Source organism: Amaranthus tricolor, chromosome 1 (assembly GCF_026212465.1).
Source record: "Amaranthus tricolor cultivar Red isolate AtriRed21 chromosome 1, ASM2621246v1, whole genome shotgun sequence".
Classification (NCBI taxonomy): domain Eukaryota; kingdom Viridiplantae; phylum Streptophyta; class Magnoliopsida; order Caryophyllales; family Amaranthaceae; genus Amaranthus; species Amaranthus tricolor.
In genome coordinates, this window is record NC_080047.1 from 8928869 (window position 1) to 8948968 (window position 20100).

A 20100-nucleotide genomic window follows, 5' to 3' on the forward strand; every position below is an offset into this window, starting at 1 on the left:
AATGGGTCAAATGACCTGAAATGTATGAATTTAATGACCTAAAAAAAAAGTAGGTTAAATGGGTCATTAGCAGGTTGATCCGATCTGCTAAAGATCAGGTCGGGGTTTTAATTTTTGACCCAGCATTAATTAAATGGGTCAGGTTCAGGTTAAGGGTTTATTGATCCATTTATATATGATCCGAACCTGAAAATGACCCAACCCGACCTGTTTGACACCCCTATCTGCTATATCTGATAAAACAATCGGTTATTATTTTTTGTAAGTAAATGAGCATACATCAATTAAAAACCTGACTATTAACTTATTTCGATTTTGACCCGATCAATAGTTATCCGTAACCGATAACTACTCGAAAAATAAAGCTCGAACCCGATCTATACCCGAAAAAACCGAACCAATTAGTAATCGATGACAACCCGAGACCGATTGACACTCGACACGAACTTCAACCGACACCGAACTGATGTTAACCCGATAGCTTGAATAACCGATCTTTAACCGAACCGTGACTAACCGACTCGACCCGAGTGTGACCCGTTGTAACACACAGCCGAAAAATAACCGATCCGAAATGCAACAGAACCGAATAACACCCGTCCGAAACCGACCCGATCAACCGAATGAACACCTCTAATAATATCACTCTCTTTCCTACCTTTAGGGTCCTTGGGACTCCTAAGGTGAATAGAAGAAAGTATATTTTTTTTATCTATACATTCAAGCTAGTAATATCATGACAACTAGGCTAGATAAAATGAAGATGCTTGTTGATGTGCATGCATGATATGTTTGTAAGGGGTTAAGGTTTCCTCACCTCTAAGATTTTTATGCTATGCCTTTGTGTATATTGAGATATTTTGAAGTGACAAAAGACAAAAACTAAGACCTTAATTTGAGTATTTTGATTTGGTCCATTGGCTGAAGTATTTCCTTTTTATCACTAGGATTCGTATGTCATAGACGATCAATTATCCCTCTCGTCTTGTCTATAAGGAATTTTTGTAGCCCAAATTAAAAAAAAAAAAAAAAAAAAAAAAAAAAAAAAAAAAAACCTTAATTATATAATCATAAAATAGTAAAATTTATATACTGAAATAATAGAATATATATTAAAATTGGAAGATGAAGAATTCATGTGGACGATTATTAGAATTCATATATTGGTTTATCTAGTCAACAATAACTTCTTTTTTTTTCAATCAACGGTATTTTTTTCAAAAATCTTTTTGACAGTATTCTAAGAAACATGAGCAAAGTGATCAGAAGTCAGTCAAGAACTAAATTTTAAATTAAATAGCTACAACCTTACAACATATTTTTGATTTATTTATAAAATTAATGTACTTATACAAAAATTAAAACAAATTAAAAATTTTTGATTATTTTACAACCAAATTTTGTTAAATTTTGATATGTTGATGAAAATATGATAGAAATTCTATTTTGTATCTTCATTTTACTTAATTTTAAGATTTAACTTATACAAAGCCCCACTAAAATTGAAGAAGTTTTTGAGAAAATCGCCTTGGAGGCATGTTTTTAAGAAAGAACTCATTGTATGTTTACTTGAGCAACAAATTACGGACAGATGCAATTGGATTCAACGTCCCTACGCGAAGGCATTGAAATTTTGAAAAAATTTGTAGTGTTTAAAATTTGAATTTGATATCTTTTGTGTTGAAGCTTGTGGATACTAATTAATGATCAAATGAGCTACACACTCTATAAAACTCTTGAAATTTTTATTACTTCACATTTTCAAGGTAAGATTTTTTAAAAAATAAATTGAAATTAAAATTTATTAATTATTGATTATTGATGTAATTTTTTAAAAAAACCCTCTATTTCTTATGAAGATTTTAAGCATGTTCTTGATTTTATTTTTTTGAATTTTGTTATTTAGATGATAATTAAATTATGAAAAACAGTGTGATCTTTTTAAGCAATTGCAATTTATTATGTAGAGCTATTTTAATTAATTAGTGTTTGTGATAATTTAATTATATATATTTAGAGATCACATTGCAAATTTGTCAAAATACATTTTTTTTAGGATTTAATTAAATACATTAATTTTTTGGAAAAATTACCTAGAATAATTTAATATTTTCATGATTTTCCTATAATAATTTGACCTGTTTATTAACCATGAGTAATCCCAACTTTAAGGGTATTTGCCTAAAGTAAACTTGGGTAACCCAATGACCTACTATATATAGTAGGTAATTCATCAAAATAATAAACTAAAAATTAACTTACTATTAGAGAAAAATTTTGAAAATTTACATAAAAATTTCTGAATAATAAAAAAATCATAAAATTTTTTTCAAACATTTTTTTAACATTGTTTTTCATATTTTATTTAAATTTATCTTTTTTTTTAAATAAAACTTGTTATAGCAAGTCATCCGGTTACCGGAATTACTCTACGAAAATACTCCTCAAAGTTGAATTATTCACGACTAATCAATAGGCGGGATTATTGTTAGAAAATCATGAATAACTTTATATACTAGGTAATTTTTCCTAATTTTTAATACACACTTGTACGCACACACGTGCGCACACATGCACATGCACGTGCGCGCATATATATATATATATATATATATATATATATATATATATATATATATATATATATATATATATATATATATATATATATTTCATTAAATTAATTTTGTTACAATTGTGCTTTTAGATGAATTTGTATTCAAGATCCCTTATTAATTCAAATAAAAGTCAATCACCACAATCATCTAATTTTACCCATTGATTTTAACTACTTTAAAATTACTCTACACTAGTGAGCATTTGTGTTGATGTATGTAGTTAGTTCCTGCTGACATTTGATTTAAAATTAAAATAGTTATTATTTATGTATTTTTTATTTTAGTAAGCTATTAGAACTATGGGATTTAGTGGAATTATGTTACCTATTGTATTAGTTGTTAAAAATATGAAAGTTTAGTGGGATCATATTGACCATTATCTAGAGTTAGTTTTTTTTTTCTTTTTAATGTAGGTAGATTTTTTGTGATTTCATAACTTATAAGCCTATAAATAGGCTATTTTCTGATTAATGATGAACACAGTAACAATTTTATGTTTTTTAAAAAAATTATATAATAATTTTTCGTTTATTACTCTACCTGCCTCACTTTCTTTTAACTTTTCCAAACAGTTCCACATACCATTTTGTTTGTTCACCTTGTGTAACTCGCTTAATACAATTCCCTATCAAGAATATGATTAATTAGAAACTATACAATTCACTATTTAACCATTAATATTTTTTTCCTAATAAAATTCATATTTAGATTAATGAAATAGGGCACTTATTTTTTTTTTTATAAATTATACTTTCTCTTATCCACTCGTGTCTTATTTCCTTATTTGGTCAAATCATCTTAAATGTCTCATTTTATTTCGAGTATGTTAACTTTACAAATTTTTTCTTACTAAACTTAATTTTTTCACACCTTTACACCGCCTAACCCCACTTTACCTTATTAAAATTTAAAAACACTATATTTTTTTTCTTTCATATGTGGTCATATTTGACCACATAAAAATAGTGAAAAATCAAATGAGACACATTAGCTGATTAGAAGGAAGTAAAATGTAAATCTAAGATTCTAAGAGTAAAACAAAAATTAAGAAATGCATAAAGAAATTGATATAATAAATATACTATATATTTACTCATAGATATTTGATAAGTAGTGCAGTACTAATACTCGCAGACGCAGCTGCAGAAGTCTTATTTATCTAAGTAGACAAAGTAACCATAATCTTAATTAATTAAGCAATATAATTGCCAGCGTTAATACCCACAAAAATGCGGTGCCCATTCTGAGTAGCGTAATTTGATAAATCAATTTTCCCAGCAGTTGTAATCTGATTTCCGACTTCGACATCTCCAGTCTCGAGTATGCATGAATCATTCAAATTATTACCTCCATAATTTGGGGGACATGGAATGTATCCGGGAACCTGAGGAGCAGGATGATTTCCTCCGATCATTTCGGCACCGCAAGATTTGACGGCGTTTTTCCGACATTAACGTCTCCATTTTTTTGGTTACTGGATCCATTCACGTTGAACCCTGTGAGAGTATATAACATATCCGGGGGCTTTAACCATCAGCTTAAGCTTTTGGTTGAGTTGGTTCCTTGACATGGTATCAGAGCCAATGTGACAAGAGGTCATGGGTTCGAATCTCAACCACCCCTCATTTAAAGTGGAATATTTAGTGCCAACTATGAGGAGGGCCTGTGTTGCATCCACACTTCTAGCCCAAAGGGCTCTTGTGTGAGGGGGCGTGTTAGAGTATATAACATATCCTGGGGCCTCAACCATCAGCTTAAGCTTTTGGTTGAGGCCCCAGGATATGTTATATACTCTAACAAACCCCGAATTGTAAAGAGTTCCATAGTCCGCGTAAATTTGCATGGTTATTTCTAATTTCGGAGCTTATAATTTTTTTTTTTTGGGGTGAGCTGGGCTTACTTCAAAGCTGAACGTTTATGCCCTCTTTATACACAACTTAATCGGCACGTACAGGGCCATCTAAATCAAGATGGCTCATTTATTTCTATTACTTAATCATAGAATCGTTGATCAGGATCGAGATTCTGATAACCATGTTCACACCAATCTAAGCGAGTCCTAAAATATATTACATACATTCTTTAATGCCTCTCATACAATGATACAAGGGTTGGGCTAAAATTGTTAACACACAACAAAAGTTGTCTCCTAAAATGCTAAAAATCAGAAGTTAATGAGATCTGAACTATAATATTCTTTTACATTGGCTTTTGATATATCTCCAACCCAAAAGTTAAACCAATAATTGAGATTTGAAGCATCTATTATCCTTTCAAACCATAGAGCTCTCGATTACCATCACTACTCCACTTATCGTATCATATCGCTCTTTGATGATAAAAAAGAAGGCTCTTATTTGATTGAAGAATTGTCCCAAATGGATGATATGTGACCCTCATGCTATTTCAAATTATATAACTCTGTTATGTCTACCTCGTACAGATTATAGTTTACAGATTATTCTTATTATTGACAGAAATATATGTCTTCAAATTATATATATGTGTTAACATATTATTGGTCGTGACTTAAGATCATAAATGGAACATTCTTTATCAAGTTAAAATCCTCTACATCACCTTACAAAATTAGAGTGTTTATTATCTAATTTAATGGTTGATGAAATTGGTTATTGGATAAAGCTAGGGAGATTTTCATCCTAAATTAAGTGTGGATCAAAAGCTAAACATAGATGATGCATGAACAAAAAATGGAGTGGATTCTAATACCTTATTATCATGTACGTCTTTTTTATAAGAAAATATTTTCTATTAAATCAAAAAAAATATTACTACGTATTTTAATCGAAAAGGATTTAATGATTAGAAATTATTATAAATAAGTGTATCTTTGAGCCATTGGATTGACCAAATTCGACTAGAACCAAAGACAAAAAAATAAGAAGAATACCCGACTCAAGAATAACTAAATATAAAATTAACTTGACCCGAAACTCATCTGACATACCACTATGACAAGTCTAACAATACATAATGGAAAATATGACAAAGGGTTTGGTTCACCTTAGAGAAAATACAGGGAATCAATTATAGGGAAAAAAAATAATTAATGCTTGTATAAGACACTTATTAAGTATAACAATGGAAAAACCTATAAACTCACATTTCTTTTATCAAATCCCTTATATCTTTAATTTCTTGCTTAATTAGTCTATTTTTTTCTATCTATAATTGTTATAAACATACTCTAAATACTAAAAAAATATTTTAAAATACAATTTAATTAATTTGAAATCAAGTGAGAGCCTCAAAATTATGGTGATCGAGTATAGAATATATAGTAATACTTACAAATTTATAAAATAATATTAACGCATAAATTTGATTTTCTTTTTAAGACATTATGTTACATAGTTTATCATTGATTGGTTTATGGTTAATATATTATCATCAAGAATTTTGTGATATTATAGGAAAATTTTAAAATATATTGAAAAATTGATCATTTTGTTTCAAATAATTCCAACAATATACATCTAAAAGCTATCTAGAATGATTTTACTAATTGAAACCATCTCAAAAGATGTTCACAAGAAACAAACGTGTTAATTAGTATTCATCTCGACTAGCTTGTGAAAACACCCGCCTTATAAAAATGAATTATAACATTAGTTTTTCCACCCTGATTGCCATAATTTGATATATCAATCTTCCCACCATTGACAGAGCTGTTACCGAATTTGAAATCTCCACTGTTGAGAAGGCTTGATCCGTTCAAGTTACCTCCAAAACCGAAAACGCCACCAGAGCCACGATTTGGGGGCATATTGAGGGTGTGTATTGCATCTTGTTCTCATGATAAATTGAAGATCAGATGCTTTGTTTGATGCGTATGGCTGTTTCTAAGGAGCCAAGGTATCTCATCGCTTTTTCATGATAAAAGAGAAGGTTCTTATTTGATTGAAGAACTTTCCCTTATAAGTTACTCTGATAATATATAAATAATTACATGTAAACAGAAAGATCAAATATATACATTTACTCTAATCATCAGTAGTTACAGTAATTATAATTCATATAGTGAACACACTATTACATATCCTTAATTTCATACGTATATAGCACGTACCTGCATTAAATTATATATGCAGAATTAAGTTTTATTCAAACTGGATTACATAATTAATCAATATTTGGGATTTATATTATATGATAATTACTTAATAATATTTCCCCAATTGATAGCATTATTCTGCCCATTTTTTACCGGCGACCTCAAAACCTTCCGATTGCTTCATAAAAATTTTCTCTTCAAGTTCATCGTGTGAAGAAACGCCATTTTCACATCCAATTGATGTAACTCCAAATCCTCTAGTAGAGCCCTTATAGAAGAATGCTTCACGACCGGTGAAAATACCTTATGAAAATCAACACCCTCAATTTGAGAGTATCCCTTTACTACTACCCTTGCTTTGTAGATAGGAAGAATACCACTAGAAGGACCCTCCTTCCTCTTGAATATCCACTTGCTTCATTCTTTGCAAGTGATTTCATCTCTTGCTTCATGACTATCAACCATTTGCTTGAGTCGTTTGAGGCATAGCCTCCTTGTATGTACTTGGTTCATGCAACCCTTTAACTTTGCTAGCAATATTGAGAGCATATACAACATAATCACACTCTTCAATGTAGCTCCTTAAAGCCTTGTGAATGGTGAATACTGACAATTTTTTAAGTGAAAAATATATATATATATATATATATATATATATATATATATATATATATATATATATATATATATATATATATATATATATATATATATATATATATATATTAAATCTCTACAATGTATAAAGTTTTGATGATATTGGAATGGAAGCTAAATAAATTTTTTATATACTAATGAAGCAAAAATCTATAACACATGTCAAAATTACAATAAAAAATTTCTACTATTTTCCTTCTCAATTTATGCAATGTATATTACTTTTTTATAATTTATCAACACTTTTTTTGTTTTTTTCCATTTTAATCATTGTATCAAATAACATAAAATCGAGGGATATCTGTAACACATCGGAATTTCCTCCCGTCCTTTACGATTTTGATTTCTTTAAGAGATCGAAAATTCAAGAGTGTTACAGTATCATATTACACAAACAATTCAAATCAACTGTATATCTGGACGAACGAAAAAATTAATCCGAATATTTCAACAAAATTTTATACCATATTTCCGGTCTGCATTTAGTTTCCCAAAAACAACTCCATACACAACACGGTCACATATTCCCCATCCTTGCACGTTTGATACACAGTACTCAAAAAGCTCTAACGAATTATAAAAGCAGTATAAAACAGAGGTCGCAGTCAGCACCACTTGAATTGCTTCTTAAATAAAATCAAGCTTTATGTTCCAATTGACCTTACAATAATTTCTGTACTACCAAAACATGTACGTCCTACATTTGTAACAAAAGAAAAGCTGCCGACTGCCACAACTTATAAATTAGGTTTATTTAATAAAAAATCGTCACAATTTTATATTGTATAAAGATTTCAAAATGAGAACTATATAAATTATGTAATTGGATGATATTAAAAAAAATTGAATTTTAAAGATGAAAATAAAGAAATTAAAATGATAGGAATATATAAGAAAATTAAAATAAAGTAAAAGAGACGGTATTAGAGTATATAACATATCTTGGACCTTTAACTATTAGCTTAAGTTTTTGGTTGGGTTGATTTCTTGACATGGTATTAAAAGCCAATTTGACAAGAAGTCACGGATTCTTCATTTAAAGTGGAATATTTAGCGTCAGATAGTGTGAGGAGACATATTAAAATATATAACAGACTTTAACCTGTTGGTTGAGTTGATTCCTTTACAAACAGACTAAAAGATTATTAAATAGTCTCTTCTGCGAATAAAGTGAGCATTAAATAGCATCTTTTGCGAATAAAGTGAGCAATGTGTGGAACAGGAATTTCATGTTTTAAATACATTAATAATTCAAATAAAAAATTATAAGTATTAATTTACTAAACAGAATCAGGTGCTCAACTTATTGCTGAGATATCTTCTTATATATATTGATTCTAAAAACACTCCAAATTCTTCATCAATCAACCCAAAACAAACCAAAATCAAACCTTCGAAAACTCGAGTTAGAAGACAATGCAATGGTCTTATTATCCCCGAATCCATCAGGGACGCTCGCGTTATCGCTATCCTGATGAACAAGATGATGTTAAACATCCTGCACCTACCCCTAATTACTATTATCCGCCTCTTAATCAAGGTTATCCTGCTGGTTATTACCCTTCAAGTTCAGGATTATCATCTAATTGTCATTACAATCATTTTCCTGGGATTTCATATAATGCTGGTGGTAACTACTATGATGGGCATGGTATACAAAAAAACGGAGACGTTAGAATTGGGAATGTTAAGCTAAGTAATGGCAAACGTAAACATCGTAAGAACACCATCATTGGTGGGTGTCATGGTAATCAGGGTGGTTATCAGGTGTCCGGGGATGTGATCTTGAGTGACATTTAATAGATGTTATTACAGGGTGTTTCTATTATTTATGTTCGTGTTGGAAATAAAAGCGTGATATTGTTTATATATTATAATTTATAGGGTGTGGATATTGGATCTTCGGTGTGATTTGGTGCAGTTGCTGTAATAAAAATGGTCTATTAGAATAAGATGATTTGATTGATTTCAGTTTGTTGTAGTTGTTATTTAAGTTTTCTGAGTTAATTTTTTGTTTTTTGGATAGCTCCTAAGATGATGGTATTTGGGTATTGTGTAGTTTTTATCACTTCATTAACCTTTTGAGTTGGTTACTTACAAATATAGATTGCATTTTATTAAAATTTGGATGGTATATGACGTATAATTGAGATCAATAAAGTGATTAAATTTGTAGTTTAGAATAAGAGAATGTGAATTCATTTCCTGAAAAGAAAATGTAACAAACTCAATAGTGGAAGAAAATGAAAAATTTTTGCCTTTTTCTTTTTTTTTTTTTCCTTTGTTACTCACATTTCATTATACCTCAAATACCCTAGTTGACCCTTGATTCTTTGACATATGTCAACACTTATACACTTTAATTTTGGTTCAAGGTAGATGTGTTTATTTGAATTATCGGGTAATTTCAAATCAAGTGTTTTAGATCAGTTCAAAAGTGAGTATTTTGTTCACATTGGTTTTTATATTCATTTTTAAAGTTAGGTTCGATTACAAAATTAAGTAAATATCGGGTCGTCAATCTATTTTGAACACCTTTAGCTCAAAATGCCAAAATTTTTTAATAATATAGTCAAGTCGGACCCAAACAAAGATATATTCAAAAGGATGGAGGGATTATATTTTGTAACCAAGTCGAAGAGATCAGGCCAAAGTATTATCATGAAAATTGATTGATGCAATAAACAAAAATTTGAAATGTTTAAGTCAAAAAATTAAAAAAATGAACCAAATAATTCAACTTTCAAATTTATTTCAAAAATAAGCGTGAAAATTCCAAATCTAAGGTTTGGGGTTGTTCGTAGTTAGTAACTGCGAACAGGTTAAAAAAAACAAAATATTTATTCACAGTTAGTAACTGCGAACAACTATTTGACCTGTTTTGACCTGTTCGCAGTTAGTAACTACAAACAGCATACTCCACAAAAATAGGTCAACATAGTTGTTCGCAGTTAGGCCAGTTACTAACTGCGAACAACTATTTTATCTTTTTTGACCTGTTCGCAGTTACTAACTGCGAACAGCCCCGAACCTCATATTTGGAAATTTCACGCTTATTTTTGGAAATTTCACGCTTATTTTTGGAATAAGTTTAAAAGTTGAATTATTTGGTTCATTTTTTTGATTTTTTGACTTAAAGATTTCAAATTTTCGCAATAAACATAGTTACAGGCAGCAACACATGTGACATGTGTATGTCAATTATAAAGCGTGAATATCAGAAATCTATAATAACCCACCATGAAATACAAAGCAAGTATAGGTCAAATTAAACACAACCAAACATGGCCTTGATATGGGGGCAGGATGAAACCACATAGCAAGCAACCCATGAAGATAAATTTTTTTCATGAACTTCCCATCAGAGAAGACTCTATAACAATATTTTTTCCTTTTTTGTGGTCTATCCAATGCAAAATAATTAACCTATTCTAGCATCTGGAAGGTACAAAGAAACTGTTCAGATTGTATTTGACCCCAAATCGATATAGGAACGACTGTAATCGGACATAATATGAAGATCAACCTCTTAATGAATACTTCTTCCCTTGAAAAGCCTGGAACTTTGGCTCCTCTTTCTGAGGCTCCTCTCGTTTCTTTTCTTTGGTGGGTTCCTGAGTAAACGATGCAGCAACGTGTAAACGATGTCAAAGAATGGCTCAAGAAAAAAGACTCATAAATATTAGTTTATAATAATAATGTTTGATTTGATTTACTTAGTTACTTAGGCACCAAATTTTCGCAAAAATGTAAATGAACGACTCGAAAATATTGTACGTTTTACCCCACTCCTGAGCATATCAAGCAGTAAGTGAAACCAAATAGTCGAGAGTTTACGGGTTAACAGATGAAACGTACCTTTTGTGCATCCTTAGGTGTACGATTGGCATTTGAACCAAAAACAAGCTTTCCTTGTGATTGGCGATTAGTGCTTTGAGAACTAGATCCTGAAGCTGATTCCCCAGCCTTAGAGGCAGGAACAGGCTGCTTATCTTTTGAAACTGTAGTAGCAGGAGAAAGAATCGGTTTGGCAGGCTTCCCATCCAAACGTCTTGCGACGCCACTAAACGGGTTAAACTTGGGCTCTGTTTCATCTGGGGCCTCTTCAACTGCACCAAGCCAAAAATAACAACATAATCAGATTCTTAACTTTTAATAGGAGAAGAGAACACAGTTTGCTGTTACCTAGAGCTATAAATACCAACTCTGAGAATATTAAGTTCCATACATTCAATTCATCAACTGTATATCTGGACACTAAATTTGAGTTTTTGATGAGCTCCGCCACGTAATACCAAATTCCTTAGATGTAGGCAACCCAACCAATTCAACATAACTAAAAAAATAAGATTTTCAAAATTTTCAACCTTAGACATTTTGTTCTCAGAAAAGTGGGCAACATAATTCGAAAGGGAAGAGCAACACTACACATGATAACATAAAATTTTAACAGAAGACATTCAACTTTTCAAAGTCACCTAAAGGCCCATCGTATAAAGTGATTAGAGCATTCAGTGAATTCAATTTTGAATTCTTTATGTACGGGTCATCGAACTTATTTCGACAAATAAACTAATTCTCAACATTCTGTCTAGCTTGGCCATTGGACTGCTTTTACTAATGACAAAAGAGAAATGTATATGAATGTAATGACTGGTATGAAAATGTAAATGTATATGGAAAGATTGAATGTAAACAAAGAACGATTACAAAAGATAGTATACAAGCATTCGAGAGGCTTGTTCTCTCCTCCTTATAAGTATTAAAACTCCTCTTAAAACTATTACTTGAATGAATGACTAATTCCCTTCTCTTCCCCTCTATTTATACTAATTATCTCTACATTTTATTCCCCTAACTTAACAATTACCAAGTATTATTTATTACTTAATTCCAATAATACCCCTTTCTAGCCCTTCATGACACATTCATAACTGGATATATGGTAGATACTTACAAGAAAAAAAATTTCTTGATTGAAAAGAAATGAAACATATCATCCAAAGATTATCCGAAAAATCTTGTTCATCAAATGTAAACGAGAGCAAACAAAAGGTCAATGGGTGAAATAATAAATCCTTTACATCCCAAAGGAGGTTTAGACAAAGGATCCTCTCTCTCAACACTTTATTCTTTGGAGTTCTCAAAGTACTTTTTAAAGCTGCGGAATGATAAAAAAAATAGGAGTTAAGACAGCAAGAAAGGCAAAGCCTCTCTCCCATCTTTCTTCATGAATGATGCTCCATTCTTTTTTATTTTTTAAGGCATCAAAAATGGAAAATCAAATTCTAAAGCATGCACTTCTTTCCTTTTGTCAAACACATGGTGATGTAATCAACCACAAACAATATTTTATTATTTCCTCATCGAAAACTACATATATAAAAAAAAATATTTCAAACATTGAAAATGAAAAAAAACCCGTAATACTTTTCTTGGATGGCCAATGGACTTGGATGGAGGGTTAGCCGACCAACTAAAAAGCTTTCTAAAAAACAATAACCCACATTTCCTCCTTATTTTAACTTGTTGCAAATATGGGGTTGGATGGCCTGGGATCTTAACCTCTATAGAGTATCACATATCCATGACAATTGGCCTTATAGAGAATATCAACATCATTAAAGGACACAGCTTTAATCACCACAATTGGTTAAAAATTGGTGGCCAAGGAAAGGTACTAGAACTGTGAGTGCCTAACCTATAAGGGCAGAAGAGCAAGCTCAGGGGGAGCACTCTTCATGGGGACGAGTATCGTCATGGCTGCTTGGAACTTATTGCAAAAAACTCGAGTTCCCTTTAGGCAGACATATCGATGATCTTGGGATGAAACGTTGGAGAAAAAAAGGTGTGGTGGCAAGTGCCAACAAGTGATGGAGGAAATAAGTTGTGGTGCTAAAGGTATGAAACTTGTGATAGCATCTTGCTTACCATTGGCGAGCGTTGTAGGGATATGCAGAGAAGCGATAGCAAGAACACCAAGAGCGTTGCACGAGGGTTCTTGCAACTTTGGGTGGGGGAATATGTCACATGGTGACTTACTCCCGCATGTTAGATGACAAGATCCATATGAGGCGATAACTATGCATGTTTGCTCGTACTAAGGTATGTCTTGGTGCAATTTTGTGTCATTTCTTGTTGCACACACATGAAACTAGGTTTTATTAATAACAATAAACCAAAATTGTAATAATAGTGCCCATTATTTTTAAGGCCTTAAATAAGATACAAAAATAAGTTAATGTGTCACGGACGACGACTGAATCCACAGCTAAATGCGTGTTTTCACGAGGAGGGTAGTCAAATAAAATTGTCAAGTGAGGTATAGTTAAATTATATTCGTGTTTTGTGCAGAAAGGACAAGTAAACTACAGCACACCTCTTCAAAAGTTGTGAGATATTAGAAAGAATATGGCACTACTCATTCTTAGGCATCAATGCTAATATATCATCAATGCTTCCACCTAAATCCTGGATAAGGAACTCCTTGAATTACTTGAGTAAAAAGGTGAAGAGAGAAAGTTAATATGTAATCCATGCAAATAATGACAGCTATCCAGCGTTTCTTCAAAAAGGCAAGACAATCTCAGTATTTTGGAGAAATCCCGTGATAACTGTCTGACATCTTGAAGAAAATTGAAGCCAAACTCATGGTAGCATGGGGTAATCAAAAGGTGATGGTGCTTGGATAAAGACAGGACAGTTGGTGTCTGGTAGGATTCGAGTGGCAATAGGAAGCTGTATTAACAGATCAGCATAGCCAAAGGGTCTTTGCTAAAAGCCAAAAAGGCAGAGCTTGCAGCAATCAAGAATGGTCTTACTTATGTATGCAAGAACGCCCACAGAAAATATTACGGTTATTGACAGGCTCAACAGACTTGACAGCGTTAGAACTGACAGTTTAACATTCTCAGTGACAACCACAATCTAAGTCTCTTGAAAAGATTCAGGAGGGCTTTGTTCTTGTTTGTTTGTAACCATCATCAAAGAAAAAAAAAAATAAAGTGCTTATGCATACCTTGTGCCGGTGCCTTTTCCGGAACGGATACAACAGGCTTTTCAGGCTCTTTGTAATCAAGCGGAGGAGCAAAGTCCACCTCACAGTCTGTCTCAATTATGCCGATTGCATGAGATGGTCTTGTTTCTACAATGTCAATGTAATACTTCTTGTTGTTATATGCCACCATAATGCTGTCTCCAGTGGTCAAGCAGGAATAATTCCTCAAAGTAGTCTCCAAACTGCAAAAGGAGAAACACACCATATCCACAATGGTCAGAAAAAGATGAGCTCAGTCAGGCAGTTGTGCAGTTTTCCATATGACAAAGCCAAGGATTGACCAAACATTTGACTCCCATGCTCAATCTCAGTCTACATCTTCCATAGAGTTCCACCAACTCCAGCAAGTGACCATTGTGGCAATGCCAATTGATATTATATAGCAAGTCATTAGAAACAAAATCTTATATGAATGACTATCATCAATAAGAATCAAAGAAAGCCAGAAACACCAACATCATCTTTTCTAGTGTTTCGCCATGCATTTTGGTACACCAACACACAACTCATGAAGTTGTTTAATGCAAGTGCAAAGGAATGACATTTCTACTAATGATAAGACATAGGACGGAATGCAATCTTATTTTGACTTGAAAATCAAAAAAAATCACCCACTCCTAGTCCCTGATTTATAAAATCAGTGGCTACAAATATGATACAGAATTCCAAAAGGAATGGATTAAAAGCTAATACAAACATTGTGATGGAAAATACCTAAATAATATGACACTTAAAATAAATCATCCAAGTATACAAACAAAGTAAAGAATAAACTTACATTGCCTTTGGATTGGAGATGTCCAAGAAATCTTGTGTGTGAGGTTGCAATTTAACATATGTCCCCTTTGGCAGAGTCACATTTTTAACCCTAACAATGCCTCCCTCTTGCAAAAGCATGTTTTCCATCATCTAAGACAAATCATCAACAAATAGATGATCAAAAGCAGCATCCCTTGTGAAAAAACAAGAGCATGGTCTAAGTACCAGCATTATAAAACCAAACTAGCTACATGAATGCATACCCAATACGGCATATAAATCATGCCCTCTTCAGCAATGAACTCCAGAACACCACAGTGGGAGACTCGATCTGCATCATCATTTCTTAATTCGAAAAGCATTGGGTAGTCAATATGAAGAGAAGCTGCATTTAAAAAATTGAATCAATATTGAAAAATCGACTACATAGATTCAAAATGCCCGACAAAAGAGAAGTAACTAACCCAAACGGTCAAGAGCTGATGGGGGCATTATAACTGGAGTAATATAATATAAACAGAGTCAATACAGGTTCCCGATACGAAACAAAATAAAGGGAACATAGCAATAAATAAAAAGCCTTACTTTTATCACCACTTTCAATTTGTGGCTGCAACAGAACGAAAAAACAGTTAGAAACTTACACAATTCAACAAAGGTTGACAGCATGCAGAATCAACAATGGTGTATAGGTGTGGAAATATCAACAATGAAAAATTAGGTGCAAACAAACACCAACAGATATCAAGTGATTATAAATAAATGAACAAACCAGCACCCAAACTTGCGAGTGGTTATCCCTTACATTAAAAACTGTACGTTCTCTGTACAAAACTATCGAATCTTTAGTTAAAATTTTGGAAAGTGAAGTAAAGAAAGAATTACTCCTCGATCCCCCTGAGTTTGAGGGTGGTTTGCACAGAAACCAAAAAAAAGGTCAAAAGTGGGTATTTAGGGGATATGTAGGTGGGGTCATTATCTTAAGCGTTGTAATTGTAGTTTTTAAAGAGACAAAAAAAAATTCACGTTTTAGTGGGGGAATTGTAGGTTGGGTCATGTCCAAAATAGGCAATATAGCAAACCATGTGAAATAGACTACAGACAAAATAGTATACTTATCAAAAACAAGGAGACAAATGGAGTATATTAGGAGGGCAACAGTATACAAATGGAGGCTTAGAGACAAAAAGAACAACCTTGAGCTTTCATAGAGCAATTTATCTTCTATTAGAAGTCAAGTCAGCAAATCTCTTAAAGCAAAACTTAAGCAATAGTAAAATACTAGTTACTCTATGCAACAGCCACAGTGGGGGAAGAAAATTATTTGAAAAAAAAAAAAAAAACCTTCTGATGCAGAAGGGAATCAAAACCTTGTCAATAAAGGATGCTGGATAACATCGATAAGATTGCTCAAATGATCCTCCGTGGTAACCAAAACCAGGGAAATACTGCAACAGCCAAAAATAACAAAACCCATCAGACGAATGTGTTATAACACTTTCAGCATGGATTTACTCCACAAACCAAGACATACAGAAATTAAAACGCACAAAATTAACAAGAGGAATCATGAAGCTGTCAATGCTAGGTCAATGAACACTTTATTAAACTCAGTGAAGCAGCAAGCATTCTTATTTGAGCATCAGATTCTTAGTCGGCCCTCTCCTGGAGTCCGATCTTGACTCACATTTCAGATCCCCTGTAGCAGCAAGCCTTTGTAAGCCTTTTCACATTTGCACGTCTAATTCTCATACAGCCCTCTCATGGTGTCAAATCTTAACTCACATTCCCAATCCCGCCTCTCAAGCCCATAAACTAGAGCTCTAAAGTCATAATCAGTAACTTTCCCACGACACTTGAAGAGAAGAACACCCAGATGGCCAAGTCTGAACATGTGTCAAATGAGGTAGTGCTCTTCAGCTAAACGCTAGTAACTTAAAAAGAAAATAATTGCTAGTATTTATAAAAAGGAAATAAGTGACCACAAAATTGTCATTGAGGCTAGTACAAAAGATCAATTAGTTTCTCCTACTCTTTGAAATAGATCATTTTTCCACACAATTCCAAGATACACAAATAAAATCCAAAACATAACTCAACATATATGCAAAAGGCTACATAGCTCAGCCTTCTCCAAAAATCAACTCAAACTTTCCATTTTGGCGTATCTGAAAAAAAAATATCACACTTTCTATTTAAAACTTCAATCAATTAGCAATTTTCTTTAAACTCTCCATCCCATCAATGTATGTTCTCTTCGTAGTCTCTCTACCCACCACTATTTCTAACTCTACATTTAACAACTATTCCTTGAATGCATGCCATGATGTGTGAATCCCAGTTTTGCGAAATTCAATTTGGGACTAAGAGGGTGAAACCTTGCAAGAAATGTACATCAGTATCCAAGCTCATGGCTAAAGAACATCAAAAATCAACTTATACAAAAACATAAAGATACAAAGCAATTCAATGAATGCATAAAATCTATTCAATGGATAAAAGTCTTCAACTATTTTCTAAGGCTTGATAGTAGTCCTTTGGCTCTGAATTTCAATTACCAATTTTTATCATCATAATGAACCACAAAGGAATCTAAATCAGGGTTCTACCCAAACTTAAAGAAACTTCCCATGTCCTTCAGTGAGCTAAATGCTTTATTTGTACTACTCTTCCCTTTCGTCTAACACTCATGCATTCACAAAGTGATATCAAAATTGTTGAAGATATCATTGTGTCAAATGAATAGAGGGTCTTAATGGATGCATGATTAATAAATTTACCCCTTTGCCCTATTGATCTTTACATATTCTTCACTATTTGTTTCCTATTAATCTCTAAACCTTTTAACTTTTATCTATACGTATCCACATAAACATACTTAAACTTTCAATTTATTCATCTTTCACTAAACTATTTTTTCCACTACTTTCAAGGAGTACCAAAATTGCACAACTTTATCAAAATCCAAAATCCAATCTAATGAAACCCAGGTGAAAACAAATTAATCAAATTTAAAGCTAAAACTTTATTGAAGAAAATTTAAACCTAACCAATAATATGCATATACTTACCATTTTTCTTTCTATGCTTTAAATTCCAAATCCACACACCTGAACTTCCTGAAAAAAACTGAAATTCAAACAAACCCAAATTCAAAATCACACAAAAATCCACATAATTTATCACTACAATACTTTTAAGTTTCAACAATGTGAGAAACAATCACAACAACATAAAGCTTCCATCTTTAATGGAGGAAAAAAAAAAAAAAAAAAAAAAGAAGCTACCAATTTTGCAACAAACAACTCAAATCAGGTCCCGTAAAAGCTTCAATTATGATCAATACTTCAAAGATGTAAATAATTGAACAAGGAAAATACTCCAAAGTCCTAATTAGAACCAGGATTAGAGAAATAGTAATTACAGTAACGAGAGAGAAACCCGAATTTAGGAAGAGAGAAATTAAGGGGGAGGGAGAAAATAGGTTTCGACGATTACCCTTTTGATTGACAATTTGATTTAATTCTGAGTTTTCACACTTCCTTTAAGTTTTATTCCTTTTTTTTTCTTTTATCTTTTTTATTCTTCTAGTGAGATGCTATTTAATTGAGACAAGGGGGTTTTCAATGGGCTTTTTATAAAGTTTTATTAGGATTGTCTTAAAAATGTGAATGATTTAGATGGGTTCTACTATAATTAAAATAAAGTAGGTTATAAAAAGGTTTAATAAGGGTTAAAAATAAATCTTTATAAATAGCATAATTGATGGATATTAATTATTATAAATAATAATACCAATAGGGATTATTAATATTTCCACAATTAAATTACAATTTAATTATTATAAATAATAATTTAATTATTATAAACTAATCAATAGGGATTATAATAAATTTTGGTTATAAAAACGAATCAGATCGAGCTTTCGAAGTTCGGCACATATTAAGTTTAAAGGAGCTTTTTCTACAATTTCTTTGCATTACCTTGTGAGTGACCTCTATTGTTTGTGAGATATTTGTCTTGAGAGTTTGTTCTTAAGAGTGAGGGTTATTTTATTGTTATATTATTAAATCATAATAAAATAAAATATTTGTTGAGGTGAAGGTATTCATACCTCATTACAATAGTGTGTTCATTCTTCTATTATTTTTGATGTGATTTCTATCTTATACTTGTGTGAGACCTTAAAAAGTTTTCATTTCAATGGCATTTTATACGAATTGTGTGATATCATTTTATATGGAAGTTACATTTTGTCTCTATTTTTTATTTTGAGACTTAACAAAAGTCAAATACGTAAAATACAATACATTGCATTTTAAAAGACCTAACTTAAACTTTTGACTATGAGTTCTTTTGACTTTAAACATCGGTACCATAATCATAAACAAGATATATTGTTTACAATAAATAAATAAATATATATATATATATATATATATATATATATATATATATATATATATATATATATATATTGCTCGTATAAGTGCCCTATAATACATAAATGTATTAATTTAGTAATTTATATAACATAATTTTGAACATTAGTAAATAGTATAGTTAAATTTTTAACTTTCCCTATAGTTTACAACGAATAAATTCGCAAGACATGTTATAAAAAGGACTCATATGATTAAATTAATATCCTAAAATTATGACTAATAAATTTTTGATATCTTTCTCATTCATGTTGATAAGATATATTCCATAAAATTTCACCGATTTAGTAATTGCTTTATTTTAATCATTTTTTTTATACCACGATTTGAGTGAGTAGCACCTCTTTAAATATTTGACTAGGGATAGGTATAGTCGGAAATGCAAGATATGAATTTTAGACTACTAATAACTCTTTAGTTGCTTTTCCTATCCCGGTATCTAGTTGCTTCTTACCCGCCTCTTTTTGTCCTTTCTTACTCACCAGGTTTATT

At 31.7% G+C, this 20100-nt stretch overlaps 1 protein-coding gene across 4 annotated transcripts; it reads right to left on the reverse strand.

The window, feature by feature from the left end:
* Nucleotides 1-10576: 10576 nt before the first annotated feature.
* Nucleotides 10577-18754, reverse strand: LOC130824359 (uncharacterized). 4 transcript variants are annotated; one of them, XM_057689350.1, is made up of 10 exons: nucleotides 18665-18754; nucleotides 18238-18295; nucleotides 16537-16614; nucleotides 15752-15776; nucleotides 15631-15663; nucleotides 15430-15551; nucleotides 15186-15316; nucleotides 14369-14589; nucleotides 11209-11459; nucleotides 10577-10964 (listed from the first exon to the last, which is right to left on the reverse strand). In XM_057689350.1, the coding sequence occupies exons 2-10, from the start codon at nucleotides 18238-18240 to the stop codon at nucleotides 10872-10874; spliced, it is 957 nt and encodes a 318-aa protein (XP_057545333.1). In that variant the 5' UTR covers nucleotides 18241-18295; nucleotides 18665-18754; the 3' UTR covers nucleotides 10577-10871. The 4 variants fall into 4 exon arrangements, with proteins under 4 accessions (XP_057545333.1, XP_057545323.1, XP_057545315.1 ...); XM_057689340.1 differs by having other exon boundaries at nucleotides 18591-18754; XM_057689332.1 differs by having other exon boundaries at nucleotides 18454-18754.
* Between the last annotated feature and the right edge of the window lie 1346 nt (nucleotides 18755-20100).